Below are 17,958 nucleotides of genomic sequence, written 5' to 3' on the forward strand. Positions count from 1 at the left end.
TTATCTGGTTTTGGAATCAGAATAACGCTGGCCTCATAAAAAGAGTTTGGAAGTCTTCCTACCTCTTGAATTTTTTAAACTAGTTTGAGGATAAGTGTTAGTTCTGTTTTGAAGCTATTGGGAGCAGGACTTTGTTTGCTGGGAGCTTTTTGATTACTGCTTCAGTCTCATTAGTTGTTATTGGCCTATTCAGGTTTTCTGATTCACCTTGGTTGAGTTTTGGAAGATTTATGTATCTAGGAATTTGTCCATTTCATCTAGGTAGCCCAATTTGTTGGCATATAGTTGTTAATAGTAATTTCTTACTATCCCTTTTGTTCTTGTGGTGTCAGTTGTTACTTCACACTTTTATTTCTGATTGTATTTGTTTGGGTCCTCTTTCTTTGTTTCTTGATGAGTCTGCCTAAAGGTTCATCAATCTTGTTTATCTTTTCAAAGAAACAGCTCTTGGTTTCAGTGGTCAAAAGTATCCCTGGTGGAGAATGCTGCCAGCCTTGCCCATATAGGAGTCTAATCATTTCCTTTTGGTTCCAGACAATAGTCCCTGAGGGTCTCACACTTGGAATATCCTGCTCTGAGCTGTTCTCCAGTCCCCCACCGAACTGCACCCAGTGGGGGAATCTGGCCTTCACAGAGCTGATCCAAACTGAGAGGAATATTCACCAGCACCGCCAGGAATTCAAAGTGGCTCCTTTCTTCTGGGGCTTCCAGTCTAGTCGGGAAAATGTCCCACACAGTGTGCATGAGGGCATTAGGAAGAGACGGCATAAACCAGGATACCATTCTGGAATTTATGGCTTTAGAGTTCTTGGTGAGGTCCACTAACATTGTTTTCCCACACCCATCTCAGCTCATTAGTGCTCCATGCTCTCCCTTAAGATACACTTGTCCTGAGTCATCTTGGCTCCTCCACATGTGAGATGCAGGCAATGCTAATGTCTCAGACCTACCTGTGTACCTCATGGTCTTAAAATACCATGAGGTACACAGGAGTTACAGAATTTACCAGGCGACCGAAAAATATACAGGAGTACCCAGAGATACAGGAAAAACTCATTTATTTACAGATTTACTAGTACCATGACTTAGGGGAGCCTATTTACAAATCCTGAGTAAATCAATATGGAGGAAGCTTTCTCTTGATACCCTTTTGTTTCTTTGTCCCCCAAATATGGATCATACTTCCGGAACTTTTGTGGGCTTTGCAAAAAAGCCCTGTGTGTTGGGATGGGGGCTGTGAGACAACACCTAAAGCCTGGCCTGGTGCCAGTGCTGATAACCCCCTCCAGGGGTTGTGTATTGTTCATGGTTTATGGCCTCTGTAAAATGGGAGTATTTAGGTAAACAGGCCTTGCAAAACCAGATAACTAAGGAAGGGGCAGTGACTAGACTATAGGCTAACAGGAATGTGCATTAGGGATACAGAGTCAGGCTGCTAGCATACCCTCCCCCCACCAAATGTCTTATTTTCCTCATCAATGTGGCCAAGCAACATTAAAATCTCTTTAATGTTGGGCGAGAGCAATTTAAACACCCATCCCTTACGCAAGGATTCAATGACTTTCTTCATGCAACTACCTGTATAGGAAAGAAGCATATCATAGTGCTATGGTTGTGTTACACAATCCCCAGGGAGCACACAAGCTCATAAAATATAGAATAAAGGGGTTTAGTTTGGGAGGAAATGTATGGGGTCCTATCTCAGTGAAATGGCACCTGGAGTTCTAGTTATTTTTATCAACATGATTATTTCTGCATTTCATAATTTCAGTATATAAAAGAATTTGTTTACAGTACTACCTAAAACAATGTTTATAACTAAATGCACTGCATCAAAAAAACACTGACAATGTGTCAAAAGCGGAAGATGATTAAAACCCTTTGACACTGAGGACCGTAGATGCGGCAGCCTTGTCCTCAAACTGCTACTACATTCTTGAGAATGCATTTTCCTACAGAGCCACCGTGCCTTATCACAGCTTCCAAAATAAACAATAATTCACCCAGTACCTAGTCTACAATCGGATTTCCCCAATTCTCTCAAAAATGCCTTTTTACAATTGGTCATAAGAAAAGACATGATTTCTCTGTACCCTAGTTTTTGATATTCAGATAATTTTGTGTAATTTCCCTAGAGTTGTTTGCTTGTGTTGAGTCCCCTATTTCCCTGGGCAGTAACATTGAGGTGCCTTTTGCTGGGGCTGGAGATTTGAACTCAGGAAGAAGTAGCTGGCCCTTCTCTGCCTTCCCACTCCCCTGGCCGCCACTCTTACAGTGGGGGCTGCTCCTTCTGGTGCTGAGAACTTCACTGCTCCTGCACCAGCTTCCCCGGAATAGCCCTGTCCTTTTTGCTCTAGACCAGTGATGGCGAACCTTTTGAGCTCGGCACTTCAGCGTTTTGAAAACCCTAACTTAACTCTGGTGCCGTGTCACATATAGAAATTTTTTTATATTTGCAACCATAGTAAAACAAAGACTTATACTTTTGATATTTATTTTATATATTTAAATGCCATTTAACAAAGAAAAATCAACCAAAAAAATGAGTTCGCGTGTCACCTCTGACTCGCGTGTCACCTCTGACTCGCGTGTCATAGGTTCGCCATCACTGCTCTAGATACACCACATCCCTGCTGTCCTTAACTATTCTTTTTTTTTTAAATTGGTTTTTAGAGAGGGAGGGAGGGAGGGAAAGAGAGAGAGAAGTCAATTTATTGTTCCACTTATTTATGCTTTCATTGGTTGATTGGTTATTTCTTATATATGTTCTCACTGGATATAAAACCATGGCATATGGGAAGGATGCTCTAGCTGAGCTACCCGGCCAGAGCTGTCCTTTGCTATTCTTTGTATTGGGGGCAAACTTTAGGTCTTTCTGAGCTTTGCTTCTCTGATGCTTTTTACAAAATCTGTTCTACTCCTCTTCACTTAGTCATCTTTGCTTCTGTCTTTTGTCCCTGTAAATTCTGAAGTCCTCAGAAGCACCCAGGGTGCTGGGGTGTTTCAGATGCTTCCTTCTTGCAGTCCTGTGGTGATTTCAGTTCTCATCAGTTGGGTTTTAAGGAGGAGGATGTGCAACTTGGACCATGAGAGGCATCTCTGCCCTTCTGTAGGGAACAGACAATGCTGGCAGCGTGGGCAGCTCTTCCAGACCCTGAGCCTGCTGAGCTACTCCAGGTGGGAGAGAGGCCCTAGTGACAAAGTTGCTAATTTCCACATCTCTTCCCAGGAAGCCCAGCAGTGATTCTGATTCCTGTTGATAAAGACATTTAACACTGTCTATTGATAAGTAGATGCTCTGGGAAGATTCTTAGGGGATATAAATAATTGATACTGTGAATGTAGTCATTTATAAACTATAAACTGAGAATATCACTGTAAAGTAAAAATGAAAAAATTCTAGGACTTTAAATAGTTTAAACAGCAGGAAAGGTTCTTAGTGACTTATTTCAATCAAGTTGGCTAGAGTCAGTTATAGTTTCAATTATACCTTTCCTCCCTTCTCGCTACCACACTTGACTGGTCTTTTGTAGTTTCCCACTCCCAACTCCAGGTGTGAAATCCAGCATTGTTCCTGTTTTCATCTTCAGTACAATTTTTTGAAAGTTAACACTACCAAGTAGTACTACTGTGTATGAATCATTGAGATGAGAGATGGGAGATGGGAATACAAAAAAATTTAAAAAATAGTCTTTTCCCTCCAGGAACTAACAGTAATTTGGGGGAAACCCATTACAGACATCTCCCTCCCCCCCCCCCCCCCCCCAGATAAAATAGACATGGTAAAGATACTGTATATTCTAAGAGATCAAGGAAAAGACATGGTGTGAGGTTGAATTAGCTTTTATTTATCCCACCTTTTAATAGATTGGGGTTTTATTTAGTGTCTACATTCTTTAAGTAAAAAAAAAAGGGAAAGTCTGTGAAGATATGTAAGGGTTTTTTGATATTTTGAATATCAGTAGAATGAAAGGCTAATATTTGATGATATAACAATTATTAGGAGACATTTCAAAGTTGACAATCCTGTTAAGGTTGGAAGATAGAGGTGTGAATATTCTCAAATGGAAAACATTTTACAGGAAGAAAAACTAAGTCCAAGAGTCTGAAACTAGAGAAGGCGGAGAAGGGCAGAGTGTATGGTAGGATGTCTAGGTGGGGCCTCCCAGCCACTTTCTCATCCTGGTTCTGCGCTGAGCTTTGTGTATAACCTTGAGAAAGGTTACACACTCAGCTGCCTCCTCAGCTCAAACTGAGGTTAGAACACTGATCTTCCTTCCTCGTTTGTTAGATGGATGTGTAATCCCCCTAACAGCATCAGCACCCAGGCATAGTACCGCGGGGCAGATGCCACAAATGTGCATCGAATGAAGGGCATGTTTTGGTTTGCCCTTACAGGTGCAGACTACCCAAGGCACCCTGAGAGCATGGGGTTTCCTTAGGGCTTCCACAGGGATCATCCTGTTTAGTCTGGCGGCACCTCCACAGAGAGGTAAAGTGGTGTTAGAGCTCAGAGTGAGAGACCAAGGGCTCCCTGTGGGTGTTCTCAATCTAGATCTCGCCCCTTTTCCTGTACACTTCACTGCTTCCTGGGTAACAGGTATACACTGAGAAGGCAAACCACCTTAGTTACAGTGGATTGTTCAAGCCTGTTAAGGATGCCATAATCACACACCAGCAACAGGACTATTATAGAAGTGGCAACAAGCGATGCTGTGAGAGAATAACAGTCCATCTACATAGCCAGTGTTCTGTATTTGCCAAAGAAAACCATTCTCTTTGTGTTGTATTTTATAAGGTGCAAAATATTTTCATATCATTTATTTCACTTACTATTGTTTACAACCCAGTTAGGTAGTAGGGCAGACATTACCATTTTATAACGAAGAAACTGAGCTTCTAAGAGATCATATGGGCAGCTCACGGCCAACCAGAGATCATTCCTTGGAGGACCAGGATAACCTTTCTTCTTTAAGAGTTATCTCCGCAATGAAAAACCGACAACAAAATAATGGCCATTAATTGCTGTGTCCCAGGCAGTGAAATATTGCAAAAAAGAAAAAAAAAAAAAGGAAAGACAGAGAGAAAGGAAATTATAGATAATAAAATGTGTGTGTGTGTGTGTGTGTGTGTGTAGTTAGTTCTTTTCTATGACTTCTGTGATTAACATAGGGTTGCCATAGAAAATACAATTTGCTTATTCAGATTTGAGGGTTTTTTAAATGACTGATTTTAGAGAGAAGAAAGGAGACAGAGAAACATCAATTTGTTGTTCCAATTATTTATGCATCCATTGATTGATTCTTGTATGTGCCCTGATCAGGAATTGAACCCACAACCTTAGGGGTTTATCAGGATGATGTTCTAACCAACTGAGCAACCCAGTCAGGGACTTAGATCTGAATTAAAGATGTTATTTTTTTTAGTGTGAGCATATCCCAAATATTGCACGGTATATCCTGCAATCATTGCATACACCATAATTTGAAGCCAAAATAATCTTGATTTGCAAAAGCCCTGCATTTGAGAAGAGAATGGGGATTCTTAAAAACCCCAAATCTTTTTTTCACTAGAAAAGGAAAGCTTGGTGGACCCAAGGCTTAAGCCAATAACATGAACCTGCTATTTCACCTGACCTGTGGCTAGGAAGGGGCATGAGACATGGTTCATTCCCTCCTAGATCAGATAAATCTCTTTTCAATGAGCACTGCAGACACAAGGGGACCTCCTTTTCAGAATGACCCATGCAGATTCATGAGCGTTGAATATGCAGCCTGTCCAATAGTTTTTAACGACAGGATGTCATTCACAGTTCATTTTCTGGTGTAAGAAACTGTCAGCAAGAGCTAGGGGAAAAAAAAATATTTGTCATCATTTTTCTCTGCAGCAAAAGGCTAGTCAAGTGAAGCAGTGGGAGTGGAGAAGGAACAAAGAAATCTGTAACTGGCTGTGATCAATTAGTTGTAAGACACCACTGCACTCGGACCAGCCAAAGCAAGCGGTGCTGATGCAACTTATATAAATCCCTAAAGTTTTATTCTTTTTCAACTCATGGTGATTATTTACAGCCAGGATATTTTTCAGTGTATGAACCTACACATCATATATAAACCATATATTTTAAAACTGAAAACATTAAACATAGGAACTTTGTCAAGAAAAGAGCCTTTTCCTCCCCAGTGGAATCAAAGGAGAGCCAGGCAGACTTCCTAGAGCATTGTGGGGGATTTGCATGCAAAATAAGCCCAGACACTTCGCCAGAATCCCGGCGGTTCTGAAAGAGTGAGAGGTCACATGATCAGCCTCAAATCTCAGAGGGGTGGGCGTGTTCCTAGGAAGGATGCGAGCAGAGCTGGTCTTGAGCCACCCCTGCAGGTAGAGGAGGATTCCCTGTCTAAACCGAAAGGGAGGCGAGGGAAATTTGTCCCCAGAAGCTAAAATAAGAACTACATAGTCAGCAGTAAGTTTTAAAAACGAGTCCACGGAGAAGAGGCGCACAGCAACCGCAGAGAAGTGCCGGGCCAGCGGCTCGCCTGGTTTGTCCCCAGAGCGGCTCCGGCACAGAGCGCACGTGCCGTGTATTGTCCAGTGGCTTTGCTGAGGGCGGGAGCAGTGCCAGATGGACGCGCAGTGCAGCTTTAGGGCCTTTTCATTTTCAGGGTCAGTGGTAGGTACCAACGACTTGACCCCTGGGGTGGGTCATTTTGAACACTCCTCCGTAGGACAAAATTATTTTCAGTAATATTCATGTAATAATCAGTAATAATCACTGTTTCCTCCATTCATCCTAGTTTTAAAACAAGCACCTAAAAAGTTAAAGAGGAAGAAATGTCCTTTGGAAAGATGCTTTCAAATTTAGTAAAATATTTCATGTATGTAAAATATTTCATTTCCCAAATACAAATATTACACCATGAAGTTCCCTCTGTTCGTTCCCATATTAAATAGTGTGTTTTAAATTTTTAATGAAACACATTAAATTTAAAAACCAATTTATACCTACTTATTTTAAAGTTAAAGTTTAAAGCTCATTTACATTTTAATTTAAACAAAAATTCCAAGTGGTGACATGCAATGATAGAAATGAAGTAACTCAAGTTCTCATTCTTGTCTGAACAATCACAGTCCTATGGTCTTTTTATTTTCTTTTTCTTAATAGACTTTATATTTAGGACCATTTTAGGTTCATAGCAAAACTGAGCAGAATATGGAGATTTCCAAGGTACCTGCACCCTGTTGCCACCTATGCACAACCTCCCACACAATCAATATCTTGAACCAGAGTGGGACATTTGTTACAATCCACACATTGACACATCACTTGTCACCTAGGACAGCAGCAGGGACCGTAGAGCCTGTGAGGGAGGGGAGTGGGCAGGAGCTGTGTGAGGCTCTGCCTCCGGTCAGCTAGGGCACACTGCCTGCAGCAGGCATGTCCTGAGCCCAGCACATGCACAGGGCACTGGTCCAAATGAATGAAACAGCCACTGCCCTTGAAGGGCTTACATCCACTGGGGAAGAAACAGTGACCTGCTCCCCTAAAAAGAAAAAGTACTATAGCAGTCACAACTGAGGTCAGTAAAGATGTGCCCATCTGATTCTAAAGATTTAACAAAGTGTCTCTTTTAATCCCCACGGCTACTCTTGTGATAGCTGCCTGAAGTAGTCCCATTGCTCAGTGTAACTGGGAAGAAAAAAAAAAGGTTCAATAAGTAATTTACACAAATCATCCAGCTAGTTAACAGGGACTTGAACTTGAGCCTGTAGAACTGCAAGCCCTGTGCTCTCATCACAACTGAGGAGAGGCATCAGAGGGAGAAGTTTAAGGACACCCGGAGAAGTGATGCCCAAGATGACAAAGGGATGAGCAGCCAGTGCCTGAGCTGGGGGAGGCGAGTCCCTGGGAGGGTTTGAAGCAATATGCCCTGCCCAGGAGCCATCTCACCAAGCCTCTGGCCTAGCCCTGAGGTGTTGTTCTTAATCTGAAACTCCCAGGAAACTGGCCCAGAGTATGTAAGTTCCCTAGGGCCTGGGGACTTAGCTTCGCTGTCCCACTGTTCTTTGCTATATCCCAATAGGACCCCCAATCCAGCTGAGGTGATTCCCTTGACAGAGCCCAACTGGGACACAAAGGGTGGGAACTTAGCCTCCCTAAAACATTACAAAAGGTGCATATTGGAAGGCTTAAGAAAGGGTCACCTAAACAAAAGAGCCTGAATATGATACAGGCCGTTCAATGGAAACCAAATAAAGCCCCTTCTGTATTTTTAGAAAGGATCTACCAGGCCTAACAGAAACACACTGATGCTGACCCACCAGAAAATGTTCAGATGGTAAACATGACTTTTATTGGGCAAAGTTCCTTGGATATCAGATGGAAGCCCCAACGTTTAGATGGGGCATTGGGAATGAGTCCCTCCCAGCTGTTGCACATAGGCTTTATTTATTTATTATTTTATTTTATTTACATTTTATTTTTAAATTTTATTGGGGTGACATTACTCTACACGAACATATAGGTTTCATGTGTGGATTACTAATTTACAAAATCTGTATGTAGGACCATGTGCCCACCATCCAAAGTCAAATCTCCTGTCACCTCATATTAGGACCCCTTTCTTCCCCCCACGCCCCTCCCTCTGGCAACCATCACACTGCTGTTTGTGTTCATAAGTTTCAGTTTTATATTCCACATATGAGTTAAATCATATAGTTCTTAGCTTTTTCTGTTTGACTTACTTCACTTTGCATAATGTTCTCAAGGTCCATCCATGTTGTTGTAAATGACGCTATTTCACCTTTATGGCCATGTAGTACTCCATTGTGTATATATAGCACATATAGCACATCTTCTTTATCCAGCCCTCTATCATAGGGCACTTCGGCTGTTTCCAACTCTTGGCCACCGTGAATAATGCTGCAATGAACGTAGGGGTGCATATATCTTTGCATATAAATGATTTCGAGTTTTTTGGGTATATACCCACGAGTGGGATTGTTGGGTTGCATGGTAGCTCTATTTTTAATTTTTTGAGGAATCGCCAGATCGCTTTCCATAGTGGTTGTAGCAGTCTACATTCCCATCAGCAGTAAATGAGTGTTCCCTTTTTTCCACAACCTCTCCAACACTTGTTGTTGCTTGTCTTGTTGATGATGGCCACTCTAATTGGTGTAAGGTGGTATCTCATTGTAGTTTTAATTTGCATTTTCCCTGATTGCCAGTGAGGTTGAACATCTTTTCATATATCTATTGGCTGTTTGTATGTCTTCTTGGGAGAGGTGTATTTTCAGGTCCTCTGCCCACTTTTTGATTCGATTGTTTATTTGTTTGGTGTTGAGTTTTATGAGTTCTTTATATATTTTGGAAATCAAACCTTTGTCAGAGCTTTCCCCCCTCCCTCCAATCCCCACATCGAGGTATGTCAGTATACTCCATGCCTCCATGTTTCAGGTCTTTCTTATTTTGTTGGTCAATTCATTTTATTCATTAGATTCAAATATCATCTCCCATCTGGTTTGCTGCCTCTTTGTTTTGTGGACACAGGCTTTAAAGTTTACCATGCCCAGGAAGCAAGAACATTAAAGCAGGCCACTGTTTGTGTGTGTTTTCTTTATAGTTAAGTTTAACTTTTTAAATATTCACTCAGCATAATATTCTCCAGGTCCATCCATGCTGTCCCAAAGGGTAAGATATCCTTCCTTTTTACGGCTGTGTAAATGTTTCACAGCTTTTTTATTCACTCATCCACTGATGGGTACCTGGCTGTTTTCAAATATTTTTTCTGATTGGTGTTTCTGGGTTTTAAGGATATATTCCCAGAAGTGGGATCACCTCTGGGCCAAACAGAAGTTCCATTTTTAATTATTTTGAGGAAAATCCGTACTGTTTTCCACAGTAGTTGTGCCAGTCTGCATTCCCACCAGCAATGGACTAGTGTTCCCTTTTCTCAAGAGGAAGGAACACTTCCAAGCTCTTTTTATGAGGCCAGTATTATTCTAATTCCAAAACCATATAAAGACACTACAAAGAAAGGAAGTTATAGGACAATATCCCCGATAAACCCAGATGCTAAAATCCTCAACAAAAACTAGCAAATTGGATCCAGCAATATATTAAAAAGATTATACACCATGACCAAGTGGTATTTATTCCAGGGATGCAAGGCCGGTACAATATTCACAAATCAATAAACATGATACATCACATAAACAAATTGAAAGACACAAATAACAAGATCATATCAACAGACGCAGAAAAGCATTCAACAAAATGCAACACCCATTTTTTATAAAAGTGGGAATAGAGGGATCATATATCAACAGAATAAAGGCCATATATGACAAACCTACAGCAAACATCATACTCAATGGGCAAACACTAAAACCATTTCCCCTAAGAACAGAAACAAGACAGGGGTATCCATTTTCATCACTCATATTCAACATGGCACTGGAAGTCCTAGCTATAGCAATCAGACAAGAAGAAGAAATAAAAGGCATCCAAATTGGAAAGAAGGCAGTAAAACTCTCATTATTCACAGATGACATGATATTGTACATAGAAAACCCTAAAGACTTCATAAAAAACTAATATATTTAATAAATGAATTTGGCAGTGTAGCAGGATACAAAATTAACACCCAGAAATCAATGGCATTTTTATATACCAATAATAAACTCTCAGAAAGAGAATTGAAAAAAAAAATCCAATTTGCCATTACAACACAAAATTAATAAACTTAACCAAGTAGATAAAAGACCTGTACTCAGAAAACTACAGGACACTGGAAAGAGAGATAGAGGAAGATATAAACAAATGGGAGAATATACCGTGTTCATGTATTGGTAGGATCAACATCATTACAATGTCCATCCTACCCAAAGCAATCCACAGATTCAATGCAATACCAATGGCACATTTCACAGATCTAGAACAAATACTTAAAAAAATGTATATGGAACCAAAAAAGACCCCAGATAGCCACAGCAATCTTGAGAAAGAAGAACAAAGTTGGAGGAATCACAATATCAAGTATCAAGGTATACTACAAACTCATGTGATCAAAACAGCCTGGTACTGGCATAAGAACAGACATATAGACAATGAACAGAACAGAGACCATAGAATTCAACCCAAGCTCAATTATGCTCGATTAATATTTGACAAAGGAGGCAAAAACATTCAATGCAGTTGAGACAGTCTCTTCAATAAATGGTGTTGGGAAAATTGGACTGATAATTGCAAAAAAAGAAAAAAGAAAGAAAAGAAAAAGAAAGAAACTAGATCACCAACTTACACCATACATAAAAATGAACTCAAAATGGATAAAAGACAAACATAAAATGGGAAACCATAAAAATCTTAGAAGCATCCATAGGCAGCAAAATATCAGATAAATGTCATAGCACTATCCTTACCAATACAGCTCCTAGGACAATGGAAACTAAGGAGAAAATAAACAAATGGGACTGTATCAAAATAAACAGTTTCTGCACTGCAAAAGAAACCATCAACAAAATGAAAGGGAGTCCACTCTATGGGAGAACATATTTGGCAATGATACAGCTGATATAGTTCTAATATCCAAAATATATAAGGAACTCATACAACTTAACAAAAGGAAGATAAATAAACCAATCAAAAAATGGGCAAAATACCTAAACAGACACTTTTAGAAAGTGGACATACAAAAGGCCAAGAGACATATGAAAAAATGCTCAAAGTCACTGATCATCAGAGTGATGCAAATTAAAATGATAATGAGGTATCACCTCACACCTGTCAGAATGGCTAACATCAACAAATCAACAAATGACAAGTGCTGGTGAGGATTTGGAGAAAAGCGAACCCTAGTGTACTGCTGATGGAAATGCAGACTGGTGCAGCCATTATGGAAAAACAGTTTATGGCGTTTCCTCAAAAAATTAAATATGGAGCTCATATTTGACCTAGTGATCCCACTTATAGGAATATATTCTAAGAGATCTGAAACACTAATAAAAAACAATGTATGCACCATTATGCTCATAGCAGTGCAATCTATAATAGCTAAGATCAGTAAACAGCCCAAGTGCCCATCAGTAAAAGAGTGGATGGAAAAAGCTGTGGGTACACTTATACCATGGAATACCATGCAGCAGTAAAACAGAAGGATCTCTTACCCTTTGAGACAGCATGGAGGGACCTGGAGCATATTATGCTAAGTGAAATAAGACAATTAGAGAAAGACAAGTATCACATGAGCTCACTCACATGTGAAATCTAACGAACAAAATACACTGATGAACAAAATAGATCCAGAGACATAGAAGCATAAAACAGACTGAGGAATCTCAGAGAGAAGGCAGGGGTGGGTGGGAAGAGATCAACCAAAGAACGTGTATGCATATATGCATAACCCATGGACACAGGCAGTAAGGAGGTGAAGGCCTGGGGTGGGGGTTGGGAGCGGGCTAGAAGGGGTCAATAGAGGAAAAGAAGAGACATATGTAATATTTTTCAACAATAAAGATTTAATTTTTAAAAAAGTCACTAAGGCTCTTGATCCAATAGGAAGACTGAGTGAGAATGACAGTCACTGAGAATCAGATCTGGGCGCTCCTAAGACTGGGTCCCAACCCCAGCTGCTCTAGGAGCTGATCATTGTGAGGCACCTGCCCTGCCCTCTTCAGGTCTCTGGCCCACTTCCGGTCGGTGTCTGGCCCACTTCCGGTCTCTGACCGCTCTGTCTCCTCTGGGGTTGGTGCGAAACCCGGGCCAGGCAGAGGGCCATGCCGGGCGGTTGGAAGCCGCAGGGGCGCCCTAGTCTGACGGAAGGACTGTCTCCTCCGTGCCCATGAAGAAGCTTTTCACCTTCTGGAGAAGGAGCGATGGGCCCCACAGCGCCTCCTCAGGGCAGCTCTTCCCCGGGGCCCAGGTGGCTCCCCAGGTGCAGCCTGGCTACAGCCTTCGCGATAGGGATTTAAAGACTCTTCATAAAGCTGCGGCCCTGGGGGATCTGGACAAGGTGAAGGAGTACCTGCTGCTCGGGAAGCATGATGTGAACGCTCCGGACAGAAAGTACAGGTGACCGGCGTGGTGGAAGGCAACGGGGATGGGAAGCCGAGGCCACAGAGGCCCCGGTCCTCTAACCGGAAGCAGGAGTGTCTGGGCCACCCGGGTGGTGGTCCCTCTTGGCAGGCCCTCGCCGAGAGGTCTGGTAGCCCCTGGCAGGGGGTTACATTCCCAGCTTTCATCGCTTTATTTTTAAAAATGCTTACCTGGATATATGAAGGCGTTGTGTCCTCTCCGATTCTCTCCTCTCTGCCCATTGCCTGAACCTCCAACGGTTACTCGGTTTCCCAATCAACGCCCCCCCCCCCCCCCTATAGATCCTATTGTCCCCAGCCACCCCTGCTTTGCCGTATTACTAATGTCGTGATAAAGAAAAGAGTAGAGATGACTTCCCAGATCAGTGATTATTAAGATGGAGACTTTGAAACAGCGAAACAATGAACTCTTTAATGTGGATCTTTTATAAATTTTTTTTTTCAATTGCAGAGCTATCTTCCAAAATCCCATCAAGACCACTTACTGCAAAACAAAATGAATTTTATACATTAAGAGATGAAGAAGTTATGTGTTTGGCATTCATAACAGAAAATATATCCCATCTGTGCCTATATTAATGTCTTTTGGGGAGTTTTTAAATTATAGGACATGAAAGGTGTCATCTTTCATCATAATTGGGTAACTGGAAACTATGGCGAGAAAGATGATTTGTGTCATCTTGCTGATAGTTTGATCTCCTCTTTAACAAGAACAGAGTTACCTAATTTATCTTTCATTCTATAACACTCCATTGAATTACTTTTACAGGGTCATGGAGAACCTCAACATGACTTCATTCAGCGGTCAGTTCTCAGTCTTACCTGGCTGGCATCTCGGACAAGTATCTCACTTGCCCTATCAGTAGTAGTTGAAATATTATCTTGTCTTTCAGGACATTTCTCCTACTTCTGTGGGCACTTTCCAGACTCCTTTGCTGATTTCTCCTCATCCTCCTGACTAGTAAAAATTTGAGGGCTCAGACCTTGAATTGATAATTGATATTCTCATCCCTCTCTCTCGTTGTAACTCTAATCTCTAATCTCTATCTCTCTTGTCTCTCTCAATCTTCACTTGCCTGGTGAAGAGAGATTGGTTTTAAATATTTATGTTCCAATCCTTCCAAGTTTTTATCTTTCCCCTAACTCTCTCTCTCTCTCTCTCTCTCTCTCTCTCTCTCTCTCCTACTTGGATGTCTAGTAGGCTGTGATATGCTTCTCAATGTTCAATAACGAGCACTTGGCAGGATGGGGGTGGGAACTGGGGGGAAGAGAAGCCCTGATTTAAAGCTATCAATATGATGTCAACTGACTAATGATTCCTGAATATTTACCAGTTGGCTCATGAGATCAGGCATCTCAAACATACCCAAACTGGACTCCTGTTTTTCCTCTTCAGATCTGCTCTTCTCTTTCTATAAATGCCAAGTCCTTTTGTTCAGTCTGAAAGGTGAAGGCTCAATTTTAAACTAATACTTTTAGTCACACTACTCAAACCTGGAATAGATCTAAAGTGCCCAGTCTAGAGTTGAAAATAATAATCTAGTGTGAAGTAGCTTCCTTGGTTTCTTTGTCACTTACCCTGGATTCTAAGTTATCAAGAACCCAAGAAAGTCAGTTAATAAAAAGAGTATTCTTATGATAACCTCTAATTAAAGACTGCAGTTATGATCTGGCCTTGCACTCTGTCTAGAGCAGTGGTTCTCAACCTGTGGGTCGCGACCCCTTTGGGGGTCGAATGACCTTTCACAGGGGTCGCCTAAGACCATCGGAAAACACATATATAATTACATATTGTTTTTGTGATTAATCACTATGCTTTAATTATGTTCAATTTGTAACAATGAAAATACATCCTGCATATCAGGTATTTACATTACGGTTCATTAACAGTAGCGAAATTACAGTTATGAAGTAGCAACGAAAATAATTTTATGGTTGGGGGTCACCACAACATGAGGAACTGTATTAAAGGGTCGCGGCATTAGGAAGGTTGAGAGCCCCTTGTCTAGAGGAACAAAACTTTTCATTTCAGCTTCCATAGTCCCATCCACACTTGACATCCATCTAATTCATGCCTTTTGTTAAACTTGAATGAGAGATTTCTAAAATCTTATAATTTTCCACCTGTCCACAATCTATGCTGACAATTCTTTCACTGATGTTTGAGAGAGTGAGAGGCTGGGAGAAAACCACACTTGAATGAAACAAAATGATACCAGCTAGCCTGAAACTTTAGAAATGAGCACTAGGCCTCACAGGAATTTAGATTTTTTGTAAGTAGGTATTATGAGTTAAAAAGTGTCAAAACAAACTAATGTCTTAGACTGAAAATAAAACACATTGATAAAAAGGATTTTTGAGAAATGTAATAATATTCTTGGTTTTAAAGTGTTTTTCTAAGATATTTATACATATCCATTTTGCATTCAACTGTTTTAAAAAATAGAAGGGTTTTTGTTTGTGATATTTGGTGAAAAAACATTCTTATTGGCTTCAAAGCATTTACTTTGTATGTGTAAACATTCGTGAATGCCCATAACAAAGCTATAATTTACTGCATACTCCATTTGTTCTGGAATTTAAAATTAGTTAAATCTAAAACTTAAAATGAAACGTAGGCAAATGTTAAATCTGTATGTTTTTAAGACATTTTGTCTTTTTAAACCCTAGTGGATAATTTCATAGGATTCCAAATATTCCAAGAAAGAATCTTTGAATACTATCTTAAAGTTTTGAGTGATATAAACTTTGTAATGTTTCATGCCTGATCAAGAGAGATTAGTCTAGTTTTCACAGTTTTTTTTTGTGAAAGACCAAAGGACTATATTGCTCAATACTTCTTTAGAAAGCTGAGGCTTTTATAGTCATTTTATTTTATTGAATTTAATGCTGATTTCCTCTGTTCCTTGGGGCATATGGATGGGCTTAGAGATTAATTGTCACACACTTATTTCTAAGGCTTAGTGAGGTATAGACTTCAATTAGAAGAGTGAAACTTATCCAGCAGGCATGCAGCAGTCACTTTGGGAAGACGTACTGAAAGTGCCCAAAGGGCATTGACTTGCTCTTGGAGTAGGGTATTGTGGGAACCACATCAGAGACACCTCATAGACAAGCCAATTAAAGCACAAAGGCCTTGTTGTCATTACACCAAATGTCCAAGGCCACTCTGTCCCTAGGCTAAGATACCATAAGCAGGTGCAAGGACACAAGCGCAGTAATTCTACGGTATACTGCTCATGCATGCCCTTCTGTAGCCAAAATATGATTGATGTAACTATTGGCAGGAAGCCTTTTTTGTCTCTGGAATAATATACAAGTTTCTGACCAGCTAGTATGCTGGAGTGTGTGCTACACAGAGATGTAAGGCTACAGAGACCAGCCAGTGTGCTGGGCAGGAGAGACAGAAGCTGCTGAGCCAGACTGGAGAAGCTGCTGAGGCAGAGAGCTCAGATACTGCTATGATGTGATTTTTAGAGGCAGCCCGCAACTGCTCAGATAATAGCTATAGGTACAGAGATTAATGCTGCTATGTAGGAAAGATATGTATTTACTAGGTGGTGTACGCCTGCCTGTATGATCTTTGCTGTGAAGGACTGTGTTGTCTGATGGTTATATGGCCACTGGCTTCTGCAATAAAGACTCATTCTTATACACCCATAACTCCTCATGGCTTCTTCATCTACTAGTAAGACCTGGTGTCCAAGAAGATCCAGCCCTAGACAGAGAGGCTTGGACCCAACAGTTAGTGTAGTAAGTAGGGTGCGAGAAGGAACCTACTCTGGCATAGTCGAATGGAATTTGGAAGAATATACGGACTCAGAGCACCAGAGCTCTGGCTGGACTCTGGCTGCATCTGACACTCAGAGCATAAGTACTGAGCAGTGCTCTTGCTATCTCTGATATATATATAAAGAAAAGACAAAGATGCTAATTGACCGTACCTTTGCTATCCCCAAGCCACGCCCCCCAGCCAGTCAGAGCGACTATATACTAATTAACCCAACCAAGATGGCGGCCGGCAGCCACGGAGCTGGAGCAAGCAGGAGGCTTGGGTGCCCTGGGGATGGAGGAAGCCAGGCTTCCCGTCTGCCCTGGCTGGCTGTGGCCTCCACTCAAGGCAACAAAGTTTCAATTATAGAAGATAAATAAATCCCAGATGCCTGCTTCCAGCCAGCCTCCACTGGGAGCTTAGGTGGCTGGGGGCTGTGGCCAGCCTGCAAACAGCCATAAGCCCCTCACCTGGGCTGGCCAGTTAACCCAGCAGGGACCCCCACCCTGAAGGGACTGTGGCCAACCTGCAAAAAGCCCTCAGCCCCTCACCCAGGCTGACCAGGCACCCCAGCGGGGACCCTTCCCCCATGAGGGTGTGGCCAGCCTGAAAACAGCCATCAGCCCCTCACCCAGGCTGACCAGGCACCCCAGCGGGGACCCCTACCCTGAAGGGGCTGTGGCCAGCCTGCAAACAGCCATAAGCCCCTCACCTGGGCTGGCCAGTTAACCCAGCAGGGACCCCCACCCTGAAGGGACTGTGGCCAACCTGCAAATAGCCCTCAGCCCCTCACCCAGGCTGGCCAGGCACCCCAGCAGGGACCTGCACACTGAAGGGGCTGTGGCCAGCCTGAAAATGGTCCTCAGCCCCTCACCCAGGCTGACCAGGCACCCCAGCGGGGACCCCCACCCTGAAGGCGGTGTGGCCAGTCTGAAAAAGGCCCTCATCCCCTCACCCAAGCTGGCCAGGCACCCTAGCAGGACCCCCACCCTGATCTGGGACACACTTCAGGGCAAACCAGCCGGCCCCCACCCATGCACCAGGCCTCTATCCTATATAATAAAAGGGTAATATGCAAACTGACCCTAACAGCAGAA

At 42.0% G+C, this 17,958-nt stretch overlaps 1 protein-coding gene across 1 annotated transcript in view; it reads left to right on the forward strand.

Moving 5' to 3' along the window:
* Positions 1-12,836: 12,836 nt before the first annotated feature.
* The window catches only part of ANKRD7 (ankyrin repeat domain 7), an 8,539-nt gene continuing 3,417 nt past the window's right edge, over positions 12,837-17,958 (forward strand). Inside the window, 2 exon segments of the mRNA XM_005871585.1 lie at positions 12,837-12,884; positions 12,936-13,066. Of these exon segments, the coding sequence (XP_005871647.1) occupies positions 12,837-12,884; positions 12,936-13,066 (179 nt within the window).

Source organism: Myotis brandtii, unplaced genomic scaffold (genome assembly GCF_000412655.1).
Source record: "Myotis brandtii unplaced genomic scaffold, ASM41265v1 scaffold348, whole genome shotgun sequence".
In the NCBI taxonomy this organism is placed as follows: domain Eukaryota; kingdom Metazoa; phylum Chordata; class Mammalia; order Chiroptera; family Vespertilionidae; genus Myotis; species Myotis brandtii.